At 37.1% G+C, this 21,677-nt stretch overlaps 1 protein-coding gene across 6 annotated transcripts in view; it reads left to right on the plus strand.

Moving 5' to 3' along the window:
* Nucleotides 1-21,677, plus strand: part of LOC139121017 (3-hydroxy-3-methylglutaryl-coenzyme A reductase-like) — a 99,364-nt gene that overhangs the window by 72,445 nt on the left and 5,242 nt on the right. For 5 of the 6 annotated variants that reach the window (XR_011549201.1, XR_011549204.1, XR_011549202.1 and 2 more), the window contains exon 19: nucleotides 20,548-20,695. Coding sequence is in view for 2 of the 6 variants with exons in the window: in XM_070685590.1 (XP_070541691.1) it covers nucleotides 20,548-20,695 (148 nt within the window). In the remaining 4 variants the exon portion in view is untranslated. Of the gene's footprint in view, nucleotides 1-18,102; nucleotides 18,143-20,547; nucleotides 20,696-21,677 lie in introns of those variants that run through there. The other variant, XM_070685592.1, reaches the window with a different exon arrangement.

The following is a 21,677-nucleotide window of genomic DNA, read 5'->3' on the forward strand; positions in this document are numbered from 1 at the left end:
AAATACACCTCTTTAATTACCGATGACATTTGGCTTGCAACATACAAACGTGAAAAGAAAACTGTTAATTGAATAAAACAGTCACGAAGAACTCTCTTTGATCACTAACTTTTAATTTTCACCTCATTAGATCCAGTAATATTGAATGCTTCGGGCGAAATCGTGGGCACTCTACCATATTCCCTTTTTAATTAGGGTAAAACGAATGCCAAAATAGTAGGGATGGTTTTTTTTCAGGTCACTCAACCACACGAATGAAATTCGAGCGTCCTCATAGTTTCTAGTACAAAGAGTAGAAGATCGAACGATGAGTTGCAAGGTTACGAAGACCCCGGAGAAACTGGCCTAGGAAACTCATGCACTGAAAGAATCTCTTGAAGACAGAGCTACGTGTATTTTTACTGCGTTGTGTTGCGCACTTATTGGATATCTCCTGTCATATTCGTCCGCAATCACGATTGAAAGTTCCTCGTTAAGACTTACAAATTGTTTTCCGTTTGCGTTTTCACAAACACTAAAGTTGAACACTTGCACTGATAAGATATCTTAAGCAACTGTGGGATTTATTGTCGATTAGGATACTATGGGAAAATGCTGACCAGTGTACGCTAATCACTTTTTGGTAATTACAATTTGACAGCGAAGAAACCAGCCCACTTTTGTCAGAGTGCATGCGTAGAGCCGGTCATTTTGATATCCATTTGCAAAGATACCATCGCCTTTGGATTAATTTCTCTCCCCTTGGTGGTTTTGAAATTTCAAATTTACCATTGGCACATCACATTGGCTGCAGCAAAAGTTCAAATAGAAAAGTCATATATAAATTCGTTAAAAGACATTAAATTTAATATTCCCGTAAAACTTATCATTTTTGTGCTTTTCCTGATTTTGACATGAAATCCACACAATCCATAGATATACCACTCGAAAGTTTAAAAGTTAGTGACGTCAAATGTCATCAAAATATCAGCAGGTCGCCACCTCGTTGAGTAAACATATACAACACTCTAAGTGGACTGGCCTTCCAAACCATTAAATGTAAAATTAAAAACGTCCCAGTACCAAGAATAGAACATGATGCATATCGCACCAGAGTTCTCGCCAGCTTCGTCTTTCATCGCTAGCTTCAACTACACGAGAACCAAGTGTTTACTCAAAATTTCTAGCTATACTCCAGTAGCATGTCTGTATGTGTAATAGTATATTTCGTGTGTAATCGATATACAAGGCATAAACGCAGTCTTGATAGCCTTTGTTTCCATCGGCTACAAGAAAGCTATTCAAACGACTCTACAATTGGATATATTCACTCTTTACTCTGCTTATAGCTACACACCAGGAGCCTTGTGTCTTCATTGGTGGACACCATACGTAGTAGATAAAGAAACTTTGCTATAGCCATGTGTGGCATGGAGAGAGAGAGAGAGAGAGAGAGAGAGAGAGAGAGAGAGAGAGAGAGAGAGAGAGAGAGAGAGAGAGAGAGAGAGAGAGTTATTAATAGAACTTGACGTTTTATCCTTAAAGTAGATTACTTTGATAATCCCTTCTAGGGACGTTTAAACGTCGTGTTTCATACACTAATTGGGACTGACTTTAGCGGTACCTTCGAAAGGTCAAGGTGTTAATAACTAATAATCGAGGTTAACCGCGAACTCATCATTATGTGTCTTGATTTCCTTTACAAGATGTAATAACATTATTAGATGTGTATCATGGATTTTAATAGCGGCTGAAGATTCATCTTCCAATGAGAAAAATGCGAGTCTGTGCGTCGTGCATCTTTGCTGATGAAGCTATCACACAATCGTCAATGATTTGTAACTGTTTAGAAAATCTAAGTGAGTTTCACAGTATTTACAATTGAATTTATATAAAAAAAAACCTATTCGATGCCAGGAAGCTACAAGAAATGGTGCAAAAGTGGGTCACATCCCCAATAACTTGCATTTATTTCAATTTGTAGCTAGTTTTTCCTCTGTACTGCCATGTCTGTCAAGACAAATAACTTTTCCTGTGTAGTACATACAGTGATTTAGCCACCGCCTCGCCAAGATCCCCATATCAGATACTAAATGGTTAACCTTTCTTTCGAAAATGTGTTTAATGTTTGAATGAAGAAAGAGAAGAAACAAATAAACAGACAAAATCTGTGGGCGAGTGCTATTAATGGAGCCCTAGCCAACAACCTGTGTATTATTGACGGTGGCCCCTACACGCCACGGAACTCTATTACTTTTGAATATAAACTCTTATTTTTCTTGACAATATCTTTAATATTTGTAAGAGATTTTATTTCTCCACCGCAAACTTTTAATTTTGTATGGGCAACTTTATCTTAACATTATCTTAACTTTAACTTCTCGAAAGTAGTTTTAGTTTTAACAATAAAGAAAATATGTTTCTCAAAAGTATTTTTTATTTTGTAAAACAAAAGTAAAAATTTTTCAAGATAACAAACTCCCCTACACGTCATGGAAATTTATTACTTTTGAACATAAACTCATATTTCTTAACAATATATTTAATATTTGTAAGAAATTTTATTTCTCCACAGCAATGTTTATTTCTGAACGGAGAAACTTTATTTTTGGGGTAAACTGTTTTTAAAAACTTAAAACAAAAAAACTTTAACTTTTAAATTTAACTTCAACTTTAACTTTGAACAAAATATTTATTACTCAAAAGCGTTTTTATTCGAAAAGAAGCAAAAATTGTTCACAGCAAGAGTTGAAGATTTTTGCTAAGCGCGAACTGAGTTACTTAAATGACATAACCTTATGTCTTAAGAGCAGAAAACTTAAATTCTTAAAGAAAAGTTTTATTTTTCCAAGAGTAAAATTAATTTCTTTATGAAAAAAGATTTTCTCAGAGCAGCAAATTGAAATGCAGAGAATAAAACTTTTTTCTCAATGGCAAGAAATTATCTTCTGAAGACAACAAAACTAATTCATTCAAGATATATTTTCTACATATGAGTGTTGTTTAAGAATTTGGTAAAACTGAACTTAGAAAGAACGAAAAAGGAAGGATGAAGTCAAACTTACTTTTCTTCAGAGCGAAATTTATTTCTGAGAGGAGAAATATTTCATGTGAGGGCGCAATTACCTATAATGCATAGCAAACTCTTTCTAGCGAGAGTAAACATATTTTGGGGAAGAGTAAAACATTTTTTCGACGAGCAAAACTTTATTTTAACGGCGGCGGAAGTTAAAGTATCCCATCATGCAACACCCAAGTTTGATGACCCAGAGTCTCCGAGACAACCATGACTGACTTCATCGGCGATACAGGCACACTAGCCCGGATCTAGCTGCAGTTCAGTACCTCGAGGTTTTACCTGGGTCGGACGGTTTGCCGTACTGTACTGCAGTTAGCTAGCCCGCGCCCGGCCTTACCCTGCGTGCGTACGATGCTGTGTGTTGGGGCCGTATAACGCCGGGAACACACAGCATCGTACGCAAGGCTATGGGCACGGGCACGTTAACGAGTCATTTCAACAGTTGCCACTTGTCTGAGTCCCCAAAGAATGGTTTTGTGTTTGAGTGATTCGTCCTGACTGCAGACCACAGGCGTGATGTTTTCTTGTGTAGTTTCTGTGAGTGTAGTTTATGCTACGTTCCGACGTTCTCTTCCGTAGCCTAATCACCCTGCCATGCAATGATGCATAGCCCTGCGTACAGGTCTGATGTGTTCCCGGCGTATAACGCCGGCAACACACAGACCTATGCCATGCAGAGCTAATGAAGAACCCCAATGCGGTCCCGTCGCACACCGTCTGCCGACAGGACGAATCAATCAAACATAAAACCGTTCTTCGGGGACTCAGACAAGTGGCAACTGACCCGTTTGCGTGCCCGTAGCCCTGTGTACGACGTTGTGAGTTCCCGGCGTTATACGGCCCAAACACACAGCATCGTACGCAGGCAGGGTAGGGCCGGGCTGGCGTGCCCGTATCGCCGATGAAGTCAGTCATGGTTGTCTCGGAGAGCAGATCGTCCATTTAGCCGACACAAACACGAACTGTCTGATACCGGCTACCAACTCGGAGACTCCGGGTCATCAAACTTAGGTGTTGCATGGTGGGATACTTTAACTTCCGCCGCCGTTAAAATAGTTTTGCTCGTCGGAAAAATGTTTTACTCTTCCCCCAAATATGTTTACTCTCGCTAGAAAGAGTTGCATGCATTATAGGTAATTGCGCCCTCACATAAAATATTTCTCCTCTCAGAAATAAATTTCGCTCTGAAGAAAAGTAAGTTTGACTTTTTCATCCCTTTTTCGTTCTTTCTAAGTTCAGTTTTACCAAATTCTTAAACCACACTCATGTGTAGAAAATATATCTTGAATGAAATAGTTTTGTTGTCTTCAGAAAATAATTTCTCTCCACTGAGAAAAAAATTTTATTCACTATATTTCAATTTGCTGCTCTGAGAAAATCTTTTTTCCATAAAGAAATAATTTTACTCTTGAAAAATAAAACGTTTCTTTAAGAATTTAAGTTTTCTGCTCTAAAGACATAAGGTTATGTCATTTAAGTAACTCAGTTCGCGCTTAGCAAAAATCTTCAACTCTTGCTGTGAACAAATTTTACTTCTTTTTGAAATAAAAACGTTTTTGAGAAACAAATATTTTGTTCAAAGTTAAAGTTATTTTTTAAAAGTTAAAGTGTTTTTGTTAAAAGTTTTTAAAAAAAGTTTACCAAAAAATAAAGTTCCCCCGTTCAGAAATAAAAGTTTGCTGTGGAGAAATAAAATTTCTTACAAATATTAAATATATTGCCAAGAAATATGAGTTTATGTTCAAAAGTAATAAATTTCCATGACGTGTAGGGGAGTCTGTTATCTTGAAAAATATTTACGTTTGTTTTACAAAATAAAAAATACTTTTGAGAAACATATTTTCTTTATTGTTAAAACTAAAACTACTTTTGAGAAGTTAAAGTTAAGATAATGTTAAGATAATGTTGCCCGTACAAAATTAAAAGTTTGCGGTGGAGAAATAAAATCTCTTACAAATATTAAAGATATTGTCAAGAAAAATAAGAGTTTATATTCAAAAGTTATAGAGTTCCGCGGCGTGTAGGGGCCACCGTAACAACCTGTGTATTATTGATATTAATTCTCAACATTGTTGTTGAAATTAACATTGCGTTGAAAGACAAATCTTGGTGTTGATAAAACGTGTTATTTGATCCAGATGTATGTTTTGTTGGAGAATTGTGTGCAGCTGAGCCCTCAGTCATTCATTGGTGAGTTTCGTCGACACTCTTGTGTATCAGATCACAAGTTAACTTCAAACTAATAAGTCCTATAAGTCAATGTGTCTTGCTTCAAAAAACTTATGTAAGCTTAGGAGAAGCGCTTCTGAACATACGGATCGATTTATCACTCGAGCGCACAGTGCATCACCGACTTGCATCCGGCGACTGTCATAGGTTAAAGGTGGCTGATCTATGTACGTGACGAACTGGCCTGATATAATAACCCAGCCCAGTGGTCGAACGTCTGTGTCTCCTACTGATAACCAATGAGGGCGCTGCATCTGCCTCTTAGCTGTTTTCGGCATTGAGCCATCCATTGCAATCGCGTGCCTCAGAGTAGCTGACTAAACTGAGTAGGAATGTCAATGCCAAATTCTTACGGCGAGCTACTGCACTTCAGTCGTCGTCAACTTACACTTTACTTTACAAGGTTGTATCTGTAAATAGCTGATGTGTTTCATTTGATCCTTGACAAACAGAGTGAGGCTATTATTAAGTTACTAAAAACGCAGCGTCATCACAAAGATGTTGATGTGTTAATGGTGAGTATTTACACTGGAAACACAAACATTTAAACAAATTTTTAAAATTCGGAGAACATCTTGACACTTAAAGCGGCTCTGGGTAATTTCTACCGACCTTCTAGGTCACGATTGCAAGAAACGGAAACAGTCCGCGGATAAAGATATTGCACTTTTCGGTACTAGTTGATCGCAGTCAAAATGAACTCCATATGGAGGACGATAACCTGTAATCACTGCCTCGTTTGAATTCATTATTCGGAAAACGGCATGTCATTTTGTAGCGATGCAGCGCCACCATGATGTGACCACAGGCGTACGGAATGTTTCCTAGATCGTCTTCGGATGGGAAGTGACTGACACTGTACTGTGAGGCCGAAGGCCGAACCTCGGTACTGTATGTATTCTCATACAGTACCGAGGTTCGGCCTTCGGCCTCACAGTACAGTGTCAGTCACTTCCCATCCGACGACGATCTAGGAAACATTCCGTACGCCTGTGGATGTGACCGACTAACTCGTAGACTGATCTCAATCATGCGTGCTATCATCATGCGAATCGGACAGCTGCAATTACGTAAATGATCGCAGTGACGTGTGCAGCACATGCCGTTCGAGAAGGAAGCTTGAAGACCAGTCAAAACTAAACGTCCTGGGATGTTTTACTGCTTGTTGCTTCGCCCTTCTTATGAACGAGAGACATATCGTTTCCGAGTATAGAAGTTTGCCATTGGCCACATATAACAGATGACTTCCCTATTGGCCTATGTCACCGGATGATGACGGATGACGTCAATCACCAACCTACTCACAGGCTGTGTTCACTGCAGGATATCGTGAAGGTGGCTCTAAAGTATACATGGTAGTCCATGAGAAAACTATGCACGAGTATTTTCCGATATAAAACTAGCAATTTCTGTTCATCTGTAGACGTTTAATAACTAATATAAATGTACTTGATTAGCATGGGTTGTTTGCAAGTGCACATATGAACAAGAAATCTGATTTTGGAATTTCGTTGAAAATGTTTATCCGCTATACATGGAAAATTTGTGTTAATTAGTCAGTTAGTCCATTTGACTAGAGATAAAACTGATAAAGAACATGCCCTTTTCAACAGTTTTTAAATATTACGTCACGAAAAAGGTAGAAAAACAGTCACTTCAAGGTCCGGAAAATAAACAAGGAGAGATCATTCTCACTCCCTGACTTCGTGTAAGGTTTCTATCAAAGTCATTGTCAGTCATCGAAAGTGAATTCAGAAGACTGGAATACTAGACAATCGTAGGGTAATATTACACCATTATTGCTGCTCATCCACTTTCATTTTCGCTTTGCAAACCAGGGTAGCAGCTCAGACAAAATATTTGGTTAACAGTTGGCTTGTGTGTACTCGTGCCTACTTCCATGTTGGTGACGTCAGTCAGCATGCCAGATTCAAACTGGTAAAAAGCGTGTTTTATCTTTGTCTTCCTGACAAAAGTTCACGCTGTGACACTCTACCGACTCGCCCAGGTTGTTGAGGTCACCTGGGAACAAACATCAATGAGCATTTGTAATTTCTGCAACTTAACATAATCACTTCAAGCTATCTAAACATAGAGGAGATAAAAATTGTACCCTTACAATATTTGTCTAGATACTATACACGACTTACGTCATATCTACCTAAGTGGGTTGACAAGTCGTCTGCAATCCTGAAATTAGGCTTGAAAGTCAATTCGTTTCTCCGTTTCAGATTAAAACCCTCCGATAATTTGATAAGTCTGGGGATATTTCTCGTAGAGCAATACTGTCAACCTATGTGATCGTTTTGATCCTGTGTCAAATACACAAGTTGCGAATTAAAACTTTATGTAATCGGGGTAGTAGTACTTTAACTTTTAACATACTGTATTTGTTTGTGTACATATGTGTACATATGTGTACATATGTATGTATGTATGTATGTATGTATGTATGTATGTATGTATGTATGTATGTATGTATGTATGTATGTATGTATGTATGTATGTATGTATGTATGTATGTATGTATGTATGTATGTATGTATGTATGTATGTATGTGTCTGTGTGTCTGTTTCAAATAGTCCGCTTATCCTCCTGAACCTAGAGTGGACGCAAACCAAAGAATTCATTAACTCTCGCCTTACTCCATTTACAAGATTATCTTAGAAGGAGAAGTATTATAAAAAAGGAACAGAAACCAAGTATGCTAATGTTATGTACAGTATACCTGGAATCACTAAAATTGTCAAAATACCTAAACTAAACTCGTTAAAATTAGCATTGATGATACTGACTTTCTCGATTAAATGAAAATTTTAAAATATTCATTCATTGAGATGTTGGTCTAAAGGTACGACCCGAGGTTATCGGAAGGACATGAAATAATATGCAAGCACATTAGATATGTCGTTGTAAAATCAAACAAATTTATACACGAATGCAGTGACTAAAATTGCCGCCTGCTCTCAAGTGTAGGAAGCTGACACATTTTAAGGCTGTTCACTTCTTGTTAGACTAACATTCTGATTAGAGCAAATGTACCTCAAAGTTTGACATACCCCATAATGACATTTTCCCAAAGCTTTAAAGTTATTTACGACAAAATCGGATTAAAGGAACCGAGAGCCGTACACAGTTTTATTTCGTGACGATTTTGAAGATTATTTATTTGACAATGGCTGGAAAAAGTATGCGCGTGTTAGAACTGGACGGTTCGTGTGACCCTGTTGACCCGAGTTGAAACGATATTCATCATCCTTGCTAACACGTTCTCAAGCCGATAACACTACCTCGGTGAGATAACGTACGGCACAGAAGAAAAATCACGGGTTGAACTACCCAGGGCTCAAAATACACGGTATTCCCACGTTCCAGGACAAGCAAAACTTGCTTCCGGACAACCATTTATAGAAATGGTAGTCCGAAGGGACTACCGCCCGTCCAGGCACCTCATAAACATGTAACGTACACAGGAACAAGGTAAGTGAAGGTCATGCATTAGATCTCTGATGAATTTCACGTGTAAGATTTTCAAACAGTAGTAACAGCTTGCCATCTTATACTTACCTAGTTCGTGTACATACTTGCGCCTACTTTCATTTAGACAGCCTTCAGATGTTAGATCCGAACTGGTTCGTTGAATTTCGCTGTTCTTATCTTTCTCTTATTCACGACAGTTTGTGATTCAGTGTTATGCTGTCTAAGTGCCTAGATTGATGAGTTTACCTAGTCACAAATTTAAAAAGCCAAGTGCCTCCAAATATTCCATGACGCAATATGAATCATGGGAAAATACCGTAAACAAGTTATGCGGAATACTAGCCAATCGAAGTGGACAAAATTCGGGGCTGTCCTAATATAGTTGTTGTGGAAAAGGAAGTTCAGCAGATCAAAATTGTCTTTAAATTGTTATCATTTTTATTTCAAGGCATCACTTTGCACACGGCGGTGGTATCTCTCAGTAGCTAAAAAAGCATCGTATTCGAAGCCCATTCATCTTTTAAGTTTCACCTTTCAACAATTCGGTAAGTTGAAGCGACATTTCTTGCAACAGTGTTAAACATTGAAGACCTTTTGTGATCTTTTCAAGATTGTCAGTTAGACATGAAATCTTGAACTCGTACACAGCTATACTGCTAGTTGTCTTTTTCGCCTTCTCATTAACTCCTCGCTACGTCAGTTCGTCCGCCCTTCCCTAATGTATGTGTGTATAGAGGAATTTAAGGTAGATCATGTAACATCTCGTCCATGCTTTATTAAATATCAGCCCCTACCCAAGGTTTCAACATCAAGTTTGTCACGATAATAATACGTTTTGGTTTTCGGTTATGTCTTTCAGAGTAAGAGAAAACTGTAGTTATGCAAGGTTTAAATGAGTGCATGCAAATTATTCTGAAGGCGGGAAAGGAACATAAAAGGCAACTTGGTAACGCCGTCATTGTTGGAACTGTCTTTGCATTGGATGCCATCGGGAAAGCAGCTGTGTTCAGTTGTCCCTGCGATTTCAAAGTTCTTTATTCGGTTCTATACTTGACAAGTCCTGCATTCTTCTTGTTTGTATTGGGTGAGTGACATTATGTTTGGTTAGACCCTGTCATGTCAGTATTGTCGTATCCACTTAATTGATTGCAGATGAAAAGCCAAGCCACTTATTAAAATTGTACATTAATATTTATTGTTATATATGTCATAACTTTGCCCGAGCCATTGCTTTTTTTACTTTTGACAACGAAATCCTCATAATTCAAACTAAAGTTGTCAGAATTCAATGCTGATAGTGTGGACTAATTGGCCGTGAAAGAAGAAAGAAAAGACTTGATAATGCAATCAGCAAAACAGATAATTTCGAACTTGGATTTGACCCAGACCAACAGCTCAATTTCTCGGAAGCTTTCAGCTGAACCTTTTTTCTTTTGTGTTTACACATGAGAGCCAATACAATACCGCAACCTGTCTCTCTCAATGTGTATCAGTCTCAACCGAAAATGATCTGAATTTTTGAGTGCTGATGTAGATTCTGAAAGCAGTTGTATATTTTTCTTTATCATTTCAATGATTGAATCGTTGCAAAATAATTGATTTCAGACATTGATGAATAATTTGATAATGGCTGGCTTGAATTTGATGAAACTTGGTGTAAATAGGGGTTACGATAGATTCATCTTTGTCATGGAAATATCATATACGAAAGGTAATTGAAGTAATTACACCCAATATTGGTATTATTACACGACTAAGACACTATGTTCCAAAATCCATTCTCATTCAACTATATAATGTGTTCATCTTTCCTCATATAATGTACTGTTTGGAAATCTGGGGATACACTTTTTCCAGCTATTTAGAGCCATTTTTTCGTCTTCAGAAACGGATTGTTCGCTCAATTACCTTTTCTCAATTTATTGCTCATTCCGAACCTCTGTTTTACATACTGAATATTTTAGATATCTACAAACCGAGTAAATATTGTACTTGTATGTTTGTTTATGATTTGAAAAATAACAATCTTCCTCATGCAGTTGAACACCTTTTTGAGCTTCCAAAGCACTCGTATCAAACACGTTTAACACAAGTTTAAAATTTTCGTATTCCAGGCTCAAATTTGACAATTTCACAACATAACATTAGGTATGCAGCTGTGAAACAATGGTATTCCCTGCCTGACTATCTCAAACAATTGTCAAGTGGACAGGTTTTCAAGTCGTCATTGAAACATCACATACTGAATTTACATTAAATCTGTGTTTGTTTCTATCCTCCATCACACTTAAGCTTGTACTGAATAATTATTAGTATACTCAGGGGCCATGAACTCGACTAGTCCTATTAGATTCAACCAGATTATACAATACTGAAATGTTCTTTCTTTTTTTGACTCTGTACAACTTCAGTAAGACAGCGTTTCTTTTCATTTTCATAATTGTACATACTGTGAAGCATCTGGTGAAATAAAGCATTCATTCATTCATTCATTCAATATTCACTACGTCAATAGATTTGGTGGTACAGTTTTAAAGGAGAGATGATTGGCGTATAGATATACTTTAAAAATAAATGATGATATCTCTTACGGTTTTTACTCAAATATGAAGCTTAATTACAATGAATGAAAGATAGAATGACGCTTCAGACTTATTGGATTTAGAAAACGAGTAGTATAGAAGAAACCGTGTCTTGGTAATTTTTCTTTAACCTCCCAAATTTCACAACTTTCTGGGTAACTCCGTAACTGCATAGTGGCTTGCTCGAACGTAGTTAGAATGGAACCGCGTGGCCCCTATGACCTTCGTGATTTACATGGTGCTTAGACTACTATTGGCATGGATTTTTTGTATAAATTTAAGCATACAGTTTCTTTTCCACTAAAAGTAGAAGGTATGGCAAGTTCATTGAATAATAGTAAAGATGTATAGCCTGCATGGAGGGGGCGGTTATTTATTATTATTATTATTGTTTATTTCAGATATAATAATCCATATACAAAAACAGAAAAATAAAAAGTAAATGACAGAAAAAGTTTAAAAATCCAATTACACCAGTTTTTCCATAATTTACTATATGTGAAAATGGAAAAATTCAAAACTGCTGAAATAAGGGGGTTATCAGAGATATGCAATCTACTGAGAAAACCCACTGACTTTTATCTAAACAGTTCGTCAAATGTTAAAATCGATAAGTTAGCAAACAAAAGGCTGTTACTTTGCACATGATTGTATGTGAAACCTGTCAATTTACGATAAACCTGATAAAAAGCTTTTCTCATTGTCTTAAAAACATTTACAGAAAAATTAGACCAAAGATACGTACAATAAGGGACATCACAGAAAACAGTAAATAGGTGATTTTTAACTGAAAGCGATGCAAATTTAAAATCTCGAATAAGAGCATTGCCTCTCGCATAAAACAGCCGAGTCTGAGCTTGAATGTCATCGTCATCTTTTAGATCAGAAGTTATAACGTGTCCAAGGTACTTATACACATAAACATAGTTAAGCATTCTATTATTCAAATATATCGGAGCTTGTCGCAGCTTCCTTACATTCGGTTGTATTAACATACATACAGTTTTTTTCTCATTAAAGAGTATTGAGCATTCGTTGCCATAATGACCACAAGCGTTTACTAACATTTGCTGCCCGTAAGAACCGGTGGAAAAAATAACAAGGTCATCTGCGTATATCAGATGATTGATCTTAAAGTCACCAATGAGACAACCATACGGTAGAGAAGCAAGTGATTTGCTAAGATTATCTAAATAAACAGTGAAGAGTATCGGCGATGTAATGCCTCCCTGTTTAACCCCGTTCATTGAATGGAATGGTTCAGAAAGGCACCCATTCCATCTGATAACAAAGTCCTGATATCTATAAAGGTATGACAGTACTCTAATAAGATATGGGTGTACGCCTCTAGTTAAAAGTTTTTCAAATAAAATAAGCTCATTTGCTTATTTAATGAATTTCTATGACTGGACTGTATATCAATGCTGAGTGCACCGATTATGATGACACCCATGCTATGTTATATTTAGCTCGACTCATTACGTTAGTTTTCTAAGCAAGATGTTCTAATTATTAGCTCATTTGCATATTTAATAGATTTTCATATTTAGGCTATATGTCAATACTTAGACCATCGATTTTGACTGGATCTTTATCATATATTGATCATACATAGGTCTACTTTTTTATGAACAAGAGATTATTATTAATATCTCAATTGCATATTTAATGAATTTCAGTAATTAGGTTCTACCTCACTACTGAGTTCACCGATTTCGACCAAACCTCTGCCATAGGTAGTTCCACTAATTGTGTTTGTTTAAATCATTACAACGTTCTAATTATTAGCTTTTTGCATATTTAATGAAAATCTGGAATAAGGATATGTCAACATTGAGAGCACAAATCGTGACATACCTCTGCTATTTATCAATCATATTTAAGGTTTATTATGCTCAATGTTTTTTGACCAGGCTATTCTTATTACTAGTTTATTTGCATATTAACGAATTTCTGTAATTAGGCTGTATATCAATATTGAATACACTGATTTCGGGTGTGACCTCTGGCATTTATTAATAATATCTAGTTCAAATCATAGTAAATGTTTGATGGGTATGACATTCTAATTAGTAGCTCATTTACATATTAATGAAATTCTGTAATTAGGCCAAAACTTATTAATGGTCTACATTTGATTGAACATATGACATACATTGTGTCATACTCAGATTTATTTGTGCTCAAAGTCTGATCGGTGTGATATTTCATATAATATCATATACTCATGCCCGTATCGCCCTATGCTAATGATGTTTACCGTAAAATATTATATTATATGGTAAACTTTAAGGTATGAACGATAAACGTCATCAGTTTTGGAGTGTTCCTGAACTTCATTGGTATTTTGATAGTAAACAAAGTAAACATGCAAGATGGCTGCCGCTTTCCACCAACGATGCAATGTTGCCAACAAAATAATTTGAATGGCTGTGTAGAAAAAGAATATTTCTGGTAGCTAAACATGGGAATAATATGTTGAATCTTGTAATATTATCCTTTGGTTATTATGTTAAAGTTGTTGTAATGTTTTAGGCAAGCGCTAGCAAATATTCTACCTCTTCCATTGCACGGGAAACTTCCGAATAGGGTGTGAATGTGCAGCATGACAGAAGTGTTGCACGCATGACATCTGTTGACATGGCAATTCTCAGTGTAAAAAAATAATATGGCCGCCTCTTTCTATTCCTTGTAAAAGGTCTTCCCGTATGACTACTTTTGAATCCCCGTTACTTTTCTCTGGGTGTTCATTGAGATATGGAGGATTTGTCGCCTGTGGTATTGTTGACTTCTTTGAATATGAGTGAAGCCTGTTTACACAAATATTTCTATATTCATGCACATGGCGGAATAAAAGTAAAGCTTCAAAATTTAAGGTTTTTCCTATCATTTGTGAAATTTTGGGCGTGCGTCTATGATAAATCGGTTTCATCTCATGTCCTATGCAGCACAAATGACACTCATGCTGATACGAGGCAGGAACAGGTGATATTGGGTCATAACCTCTAAATATCAAAGCTATATATATCAAAAGTGAATTGAGTGAATCAGACTACAAAGGAACAAAAAGTATACTAACAATAAGTCATACTGTAAGTTGATGGCATGACATCTCAGTGACTTTAATCAGATTTCCAAGGTACGTATCATAGCTGGATACTGTGAATTTGAACAAGTACAACATTGATTGATTGGTTGATTAACCAAATATCTCTGATGACTAAATGCTTCTACTGCTACATTCAACTACTTTTACCCAATTGAGGAAATTCATTTGACTTTAAAAATATGCAGGGTGACGTGTAAAGTGTCAGTAAGTAATAGGATTACTGTCCACCTCCACTGCTTTATCTAAAATTTTGTATTGAATTGAAAAAATATCGTTGACTCAATAGTGTACCATGAACTCAAAAGTGTCCCGAGAAAATTCTGATGATAATATGCTCCCACTGCTATATCCAACTACACTTTCGTAATTGAAGAGATTCGTTTAACTTCAAAAATGTGACAGGTGACCTGTACAGAGGCAGTTGCTAAAAGCATTATGGTACACTTCCACCATTTTCTCCCAACATTTATTATTGAATTTAACAAATACCTTTGACTCCAAAAGTGTCCACAGACTTCTTAAGTGTCCCCGGATAATGCTGATGGTTATATGCTCCCACTACAATAGCCAACTACTTTTATGCATTTGAAGGTATTTGTTTGCCTTTAAAATGTGCTAGGTGACCTGTAAAGCTTTAGTTAGTAATAGCATTATGGTTCACTTCCATTGCTTTGTCATTTAGTATTTAATTGAAAGGAATACATGTGTCTCCAAAAGTATCCCAATGACCTCAAAAGTGTCACCGGATTATGTTTGTCAGTATATGCTTCCACTGCTATATCCAACTTCTTTTACATATTGAAGGAATGTGTTTGACTTCGAAAATGTGCAAGGAGACTGGTAAAGTGTCAGTTACTAATAGCATTATGGTACACTTTCACTGTTTTGTCCAACGTTTAGTGTTAAACTGACTCCAAAATTTTTCCAATGACCTCAAAAGTGTCTCCGGATGATTCTGAGTGGTATGCTTCTAATGTTATATCCAACTACTTTTACATAATTGAGGAAATGTGTTTGACTTAAAAATGTGCCAGGTGATCTACAAAGTGTCAGTTACAAATGACATTATTGTAAACGTCCACTAGTTTGTCCAACATTTAGTTTTGAAATCAACAAATATCTTTGACTCCAAAAGTGTCCTCCGAAACCTCAAAAGTGTCCACTGATAATTCTGATGATTATGCTAATATGCTTCCACTGCCATATCCAACTACTTTTGCCTAATTTTAGCAAATTGTTTGATTCTACAAGTAACCTTAATATTTACTTTTATATCTAACTTGAATTATTGAAGAGCAGTGATAGCTAGACCTCGAAACTGTACTTATCAACTGGCCAGCATCCCTCAATAGCAAAAATATATTTGGAAAAAAACACCAGCCATTAACTTTATCAGTTCGTTTCCAAGCTCTGATCTTATGCTACTTGAAGTGTTAAATATCAGCAAATGGTATAACATCAAAACCGTCCCTTTGAATCGGACGTATATTCTTGAAAAACACTAGCCCTTGTTAACTCTATTCCAGACCGAAGTCTTGTACTTTTATGTCCAATTTGAAGTATTAAATAAAAAATATTAGTACGACTTCAAAATATCGATATTACTTGAAATCTCTCTGCAAATTTTAGAATATGTTTCAGGACAGTTTCTGAGTATTACTCCCTAGTTTTGTGGTCAGCGCACCGTCGCTGTTGTCTTTTAGGGCAATTTGCTCAACCATTACAATACCTTGTCAACAGTCTCACATACAGAATGTCCAATTTGCATTTTTAGCTCACGTGTTCACACAGAGCTTATGTCGCAGGGATGTCTGTCTGTCTGCCTGTCTGTCTGTCTGTCTGTCTGTTGGTCTGATATCTAAAAAACGGCTTATCATATCAGAATCCGATCTGGTAAATAGATTCAGTTAGCAATTGGCAAGAACTGATTAGGTTTTGGTGGGTGTGGCTTGCATACTTTTTGCTCATTTGCATAATTAATGATTTTAGAATAAACGGATGTACATTGAGAACGACTGCACACAATTTGATGAGATTTGCTACAAATGTTGATCACATCAATATATATCAACTGTGAAAGGTACTAATAGACATCAAATAGGTCCAATAATCATTATCATTCAAGGTAACTATGAAAATTACCAGATCCAAGGAATATATCGAAAATGACAAAGGCAATGGGGTCATCTTGAACCACGACATAGTGGTGGTACCAGGTGTCCGGAATGGGTAAGCGTACCCTGCCAGCTAGCTGCACCCGTCAAGATTGACCCAAAGCGACAAATCCACTGTTATTTGGTGAATTCACCAAATTACTTTTGTGAGTCAAAATTTGGTATGCTCTCACTCATCATTCGAGAAACAGACAGGTCATATTTTGATACAACATCTCCGTATCTACCATAGAACTTCTTAAATGATTTCACTAATCTACTTTCTGAGAATCCTTGCCTCACTAACTTTTGAGCTAGGCTGTGTCTAACTCGAAAGTCTTCAAATGAATTGCATGCTCTACTGTATCTAAGGAGTTGTGAAATATACACACCATATGCTGGAGTTGATGGTATATTGCTTGACCAAAAAGGAAAGTTTGTGATTTCAAAATTGAAATCGTCTCTTTTGTCATACAGCTTAGTATATAGTGTATTTTGTCTAATTTCAAAAAAATACGTCTAGGTATGATGTCGAGTCCACACTTTCAGTTGTTTCTCTTAATGCTAAATCATCTGGGTAGATGTGGTGTTGATAATTGGATATACCAAGATTGTTTAAACTGATGAGATCATCAATATATCTGTGGGTGTTGTTAAATCGCTTGGCAATCCTTTTACACCCAGATTTCACCTGAAGTGATTGCATGAACTCTGCTTCATACGTATACAAAAATAAGTCTGCAAGAAGTGGGGCGCAGTTTGTGCCCATGGGAATGCCTATGGTTTGCCTGAATGTCATGCCAGCAAACTTGATAAATATGTTGTCAATCAGGAAATATAGCATTTGAATCACTTCAACATCACTGTATTCGAGTTTGGCATCGCTGTTGTTGGTGAAATAGCCCAAGTTGGGCTTGATGGCAATGTATTCATACCTACGACTACCATTGTAAAAGAAGGTTTTTTTTACAAGAGATGATAGCCTGTCTTTAAGTTTGTTATGTGGGATGGCTGTGTACAACGTTGAAAATTAAATGTGTGGATTGAATTTTACATGTTTTTATTATTTTGTAAAATATGTAACAATTCTTTGGAGTTCTTTAATATCCACATTTGATTGACCCACTAGTTTAATAACTTTGTCACAATAACTACTAAACCACATTTAATGGTTATAAAATGATGGTTAAAAGTTGTGACAAGCGTTTCGTTGTACACTTACTGGAGGCTGCTATGAAGCGTTGTTTATAGATATTCTTATGGATCTTAGGAATCCAATATAGATTACGTAACACCTTGTCACCGTGCGCTAACTCGATGCCAAATTTACTCAAAACTGTTGAATGGTTCTGCAATATTTCCTCTTCAGATAAGGTTGAAAGAGAGTATGTTGTGCTACTCTTATCATCTTAGTTAATCTGAAGTCTGTTCTTTAAACATTGAATGTTATATTGCTTGCAGAATGATGTCGTTTGATGCTTTGTCTGCAGGCTCAACAACATATTTCTCGTGTAAAACATCTAGACATTCCCGTACAGAAGGGTCATCGAAGACTGATGTAGTGTTGATGACAGCATGTGAAGAACGAAGACGTGAAATGCGAGATTTTACCTTATCACGGACTGTGCGAAACCTGTCCGAAAGACATCCAACGTCTTCGTCTTCGAGGGCAGCCCACTTCTTAGCATAAGCCTCAGCAGCATCTATGATTAACCATAGACTCTCGAGAGTCTATGGATTAACTTAAAGTTAAAGTTCCAGTTTACTTTGGGTGGCTCGCGATATTTTAGGCCAAACTGGAACAGCTGCCGAAGCTTAGGATGTGTAACTATCTCCATGTCACCTGTTATTGTATGACTGTGAGGTTTGTAACAAAAGGGAGATGACATACACTCACAAGTACCATCATTAACATTGTTCCTAATATCAATTTCTTTCAAGACCCCATTGTAATTTAACAATTTCCTACCTATGGTCTTAGAATAGGTATAGGACACTATAGGAGGGTCTTGAAATGTAAATTAGGTTGAACTTTGACCATAACGTCCTTATTGTGTAAGATATTGCTGATGTTAATCATGTCAATCCCTTTGTTAACAAATCTCAAGGGGAAAAACAATCTCTGCTGACTGTTGATGCTTACTGTCCGAACAGGTTTGAATAGGCGATATTTGCCTATATCCATAATAATGGCGATTAACCGGTATTCGGGCAGCAGAGGGTCGTATACATTCATAGCTTCTACAGTCAGGAGAAGTGATCTTAACTTCTGCAAGGAGGATGCAAACAATGTAGTTCTTACCTTGTGAACACCCAAAGGTTGATTTAACATGGGTAGTAGATCACTGAACTGGGGATTATTGGTGTTATTGCTGTGTCGATGGCCATGACTTGGTCGTCTTCTCTGATGAGAATTAAACAAACCCATGACACTGACAGTCTTTCCTCTGGGGCTAGATAGGTAACCCACACCTAGTATGTTATCATTACAGCCATAAGGCATAGCTGTGCCAAGTTCAGTGATCCAGTGGTGTTCACGTTGTTTACGATAACTCCTACTCAGTATTGAAATATTAGAAGGATGGTAATTTTTTTCTAATATTCTTACTTTCATGTTCAATACTGAGTGAAGAGGACCATTGAAGTGAATGTAAAGGCAGGTTGGCAGATTGTGCCATTTGGTGTGATATTTGGCATGGCGACTGCGCGCTGATCGCGAGATATCGAGAAAATATGCCCTCAAAAAAGTAAAAGTTTGAATTTCGGTGGCCAGCCTAAATTCAGCTTCCGAACATCGAACGTTCGGCACAGAAGGCCATTGTCAACTAAGCTAGGGAGTACGAGTCTACGCTGACGCTCCTGTACGTCATTGTACCACTCGCGTCGGTGATCGGTCACGCCCCATGGGAGAGATCCGAGTCTTACTGACTCGGCAAAAAAACGAAAAATAAAGTTTGTTGATTCCACCAGAATTCGCATAGGTGACTAGTATAGCCGATGGGAAAACTATCGGGAGCGCCTCGGCATTCATACCGGCATTCATGACAATCGATGCATCGATGGTTTGTGACTCAATTCTGGTCGCACACAGATTAACCCTTTCTAAAGCAAAACTGTCTAAATATTTAGAATAAATTTTACTTTAAAAAAAAACATCATTTCATCACGGAAACACCCTGGATAATCACGGTCGGCACACCTAAGTGTAACACATCTTTGCTTTTCTAACAGCGCACTGCACGGATAGCCGACTCGAGTAACAATGCAATACAATACAGTGGCAATGGACATCGATAGGATTTCAACATTTTGAAACTGAATAGGGCAAAAAATACCTTGACGCGGTAGGAGATGATATCAGTGATATAAATCTAAACTGTACATTTTCTTGCATATTCAAATTGGAAACATTTTTATGAAACGGAACTTCGTTTCGGCCGACAGGCTGTCTCAGCACTGGCAGACGACAAAATGTAGTCATCAGAGGCGGCTAATATTTTACATGTAAAAAACTGACATTTATGTGGTATTGTTAAAACTATAATACAACTGATTGTGAATAATGAAAACGACAAAAACTAAGGAGTTTTTTAAAAAAAACTTACCTGAGGTACAGGCATAATGCTGTACATAAAGTCTTCGCAGTGGGCGGTAAATTAATTGCGTCGTTTGAACTAGTTATGGACTCCCTATAGAATATCGTCAATCAGCACAACAACAAACCTTCGGGGCATTTCGGGTCATAATCAGAAACGGTCGTAAAACTTCGGGAAATGACGTGTTTTTATCGATATCTCGCGATACGCGCACAGTCCCCATGTCAAATATCGACCGTTGGCTTCAAAAAAATGTGTTTTAAAAATGTTACCAAGTGGAAGTGCCACTTTAATATGATATTTGATATTTACTCTCTCTTCCGCACTCCCACCACATAGGTATCCTTTTGCAGTCGGCCACCTGGCGTATTATTACTGGAGCTCGTCGATTTGGGACAAAAGTATGCAGAAATGGCATGCGGAGTATCTTTGGACGCTGTCTGCTTGCTCCTTGTGTTTGGATTTTCATTACTCTTATGGATGGCCTGTAAGTGCTGCCCTGTATATTTTCTTCTTGGGGAGGACGTTTAGGACCCGAAAAAGTAACCTTATTCTATGCTTCATGCCATAGCGTCAGAGACTTGCCCATGTTTGTAGAATTATGTAAAATTGTGTAGAATAAAATTTTGTAGAATTGTAGAATTTAGGCAAGGAATCGAATGTGTGCGTGATTGTTAAGTAGTATAGTGTTTTATTGTAGGTTTGGGGGTAAGAGGTAGTTTGATATCAGGACGGCCTTGGACATGTACAACCCATCAACCAGTAGAGGTCCACCAGCTTCCTCAGTGCCCTTATACTGAGTGTTGTTAAGTTAAACACTTAAGGTTATTTACCATCCAGACATATAGATAGCACGAGTGTTAGGGGATAGGGTTACTAGAGTGTCCGTTGGATATCCATGAGATGATTATATTATAACTGGTGATAGTGAGACGTGAAAGTTATTGATACACGAGAGTTGTACTGTGAGTCTCAATATCGCCAATGGATAACATATAAGATTGAAAATTTCATTGGTGTGGAACATTCAGCCCATCGACAAAAAGACATTATTCGACAATGGAATCATTTAAAGTAACGCTGAAGGTAACACAGACCTTCAATACGAAAGTCTTAAACTTTCTTCATACTTTTTTAAGGGGAACATTGTTGGACTTTTCCTCGATGATAATTAAGAGAATAATGGCAAAGCAAAGCATAGCAAAGCATAGCAAAGCAAAGCAAAACAAAAAAGAGGCTCACCTTGGAAATTCTTTGGACTTGAGAAGCATATTGAACTTCAAAAGGCCACCTCCCTGTGTTTGTTCTGCGCGGTCAAATTAAAAAAAATAAGATTTTCAACACGTCCCGAAGTGAATTTTCCTTTCGCTTTACATAAGTCTCACATACTCCTAACTACCTGCACAACCTGACTAATTTCACAGGGTTCTTTTACAAGACCGGGCAATATAGTTCTCGATCGGTCAGAC

Source organism: Ptychodera flava, chromosome 21, assembly GCF_041260155.1.
Source record: "Ptychodera flava strain L36383 chromosome 21, AS_Pfla_20210202, whole genome shotgun sequence".
Classification (NCBI taxonomy): domain Eukaryota; kingdom Metazoa; phylum Hemichordata; class Enteropneusta; family Ptychoderidae; genus Ptychodera; species Ptychodera flava.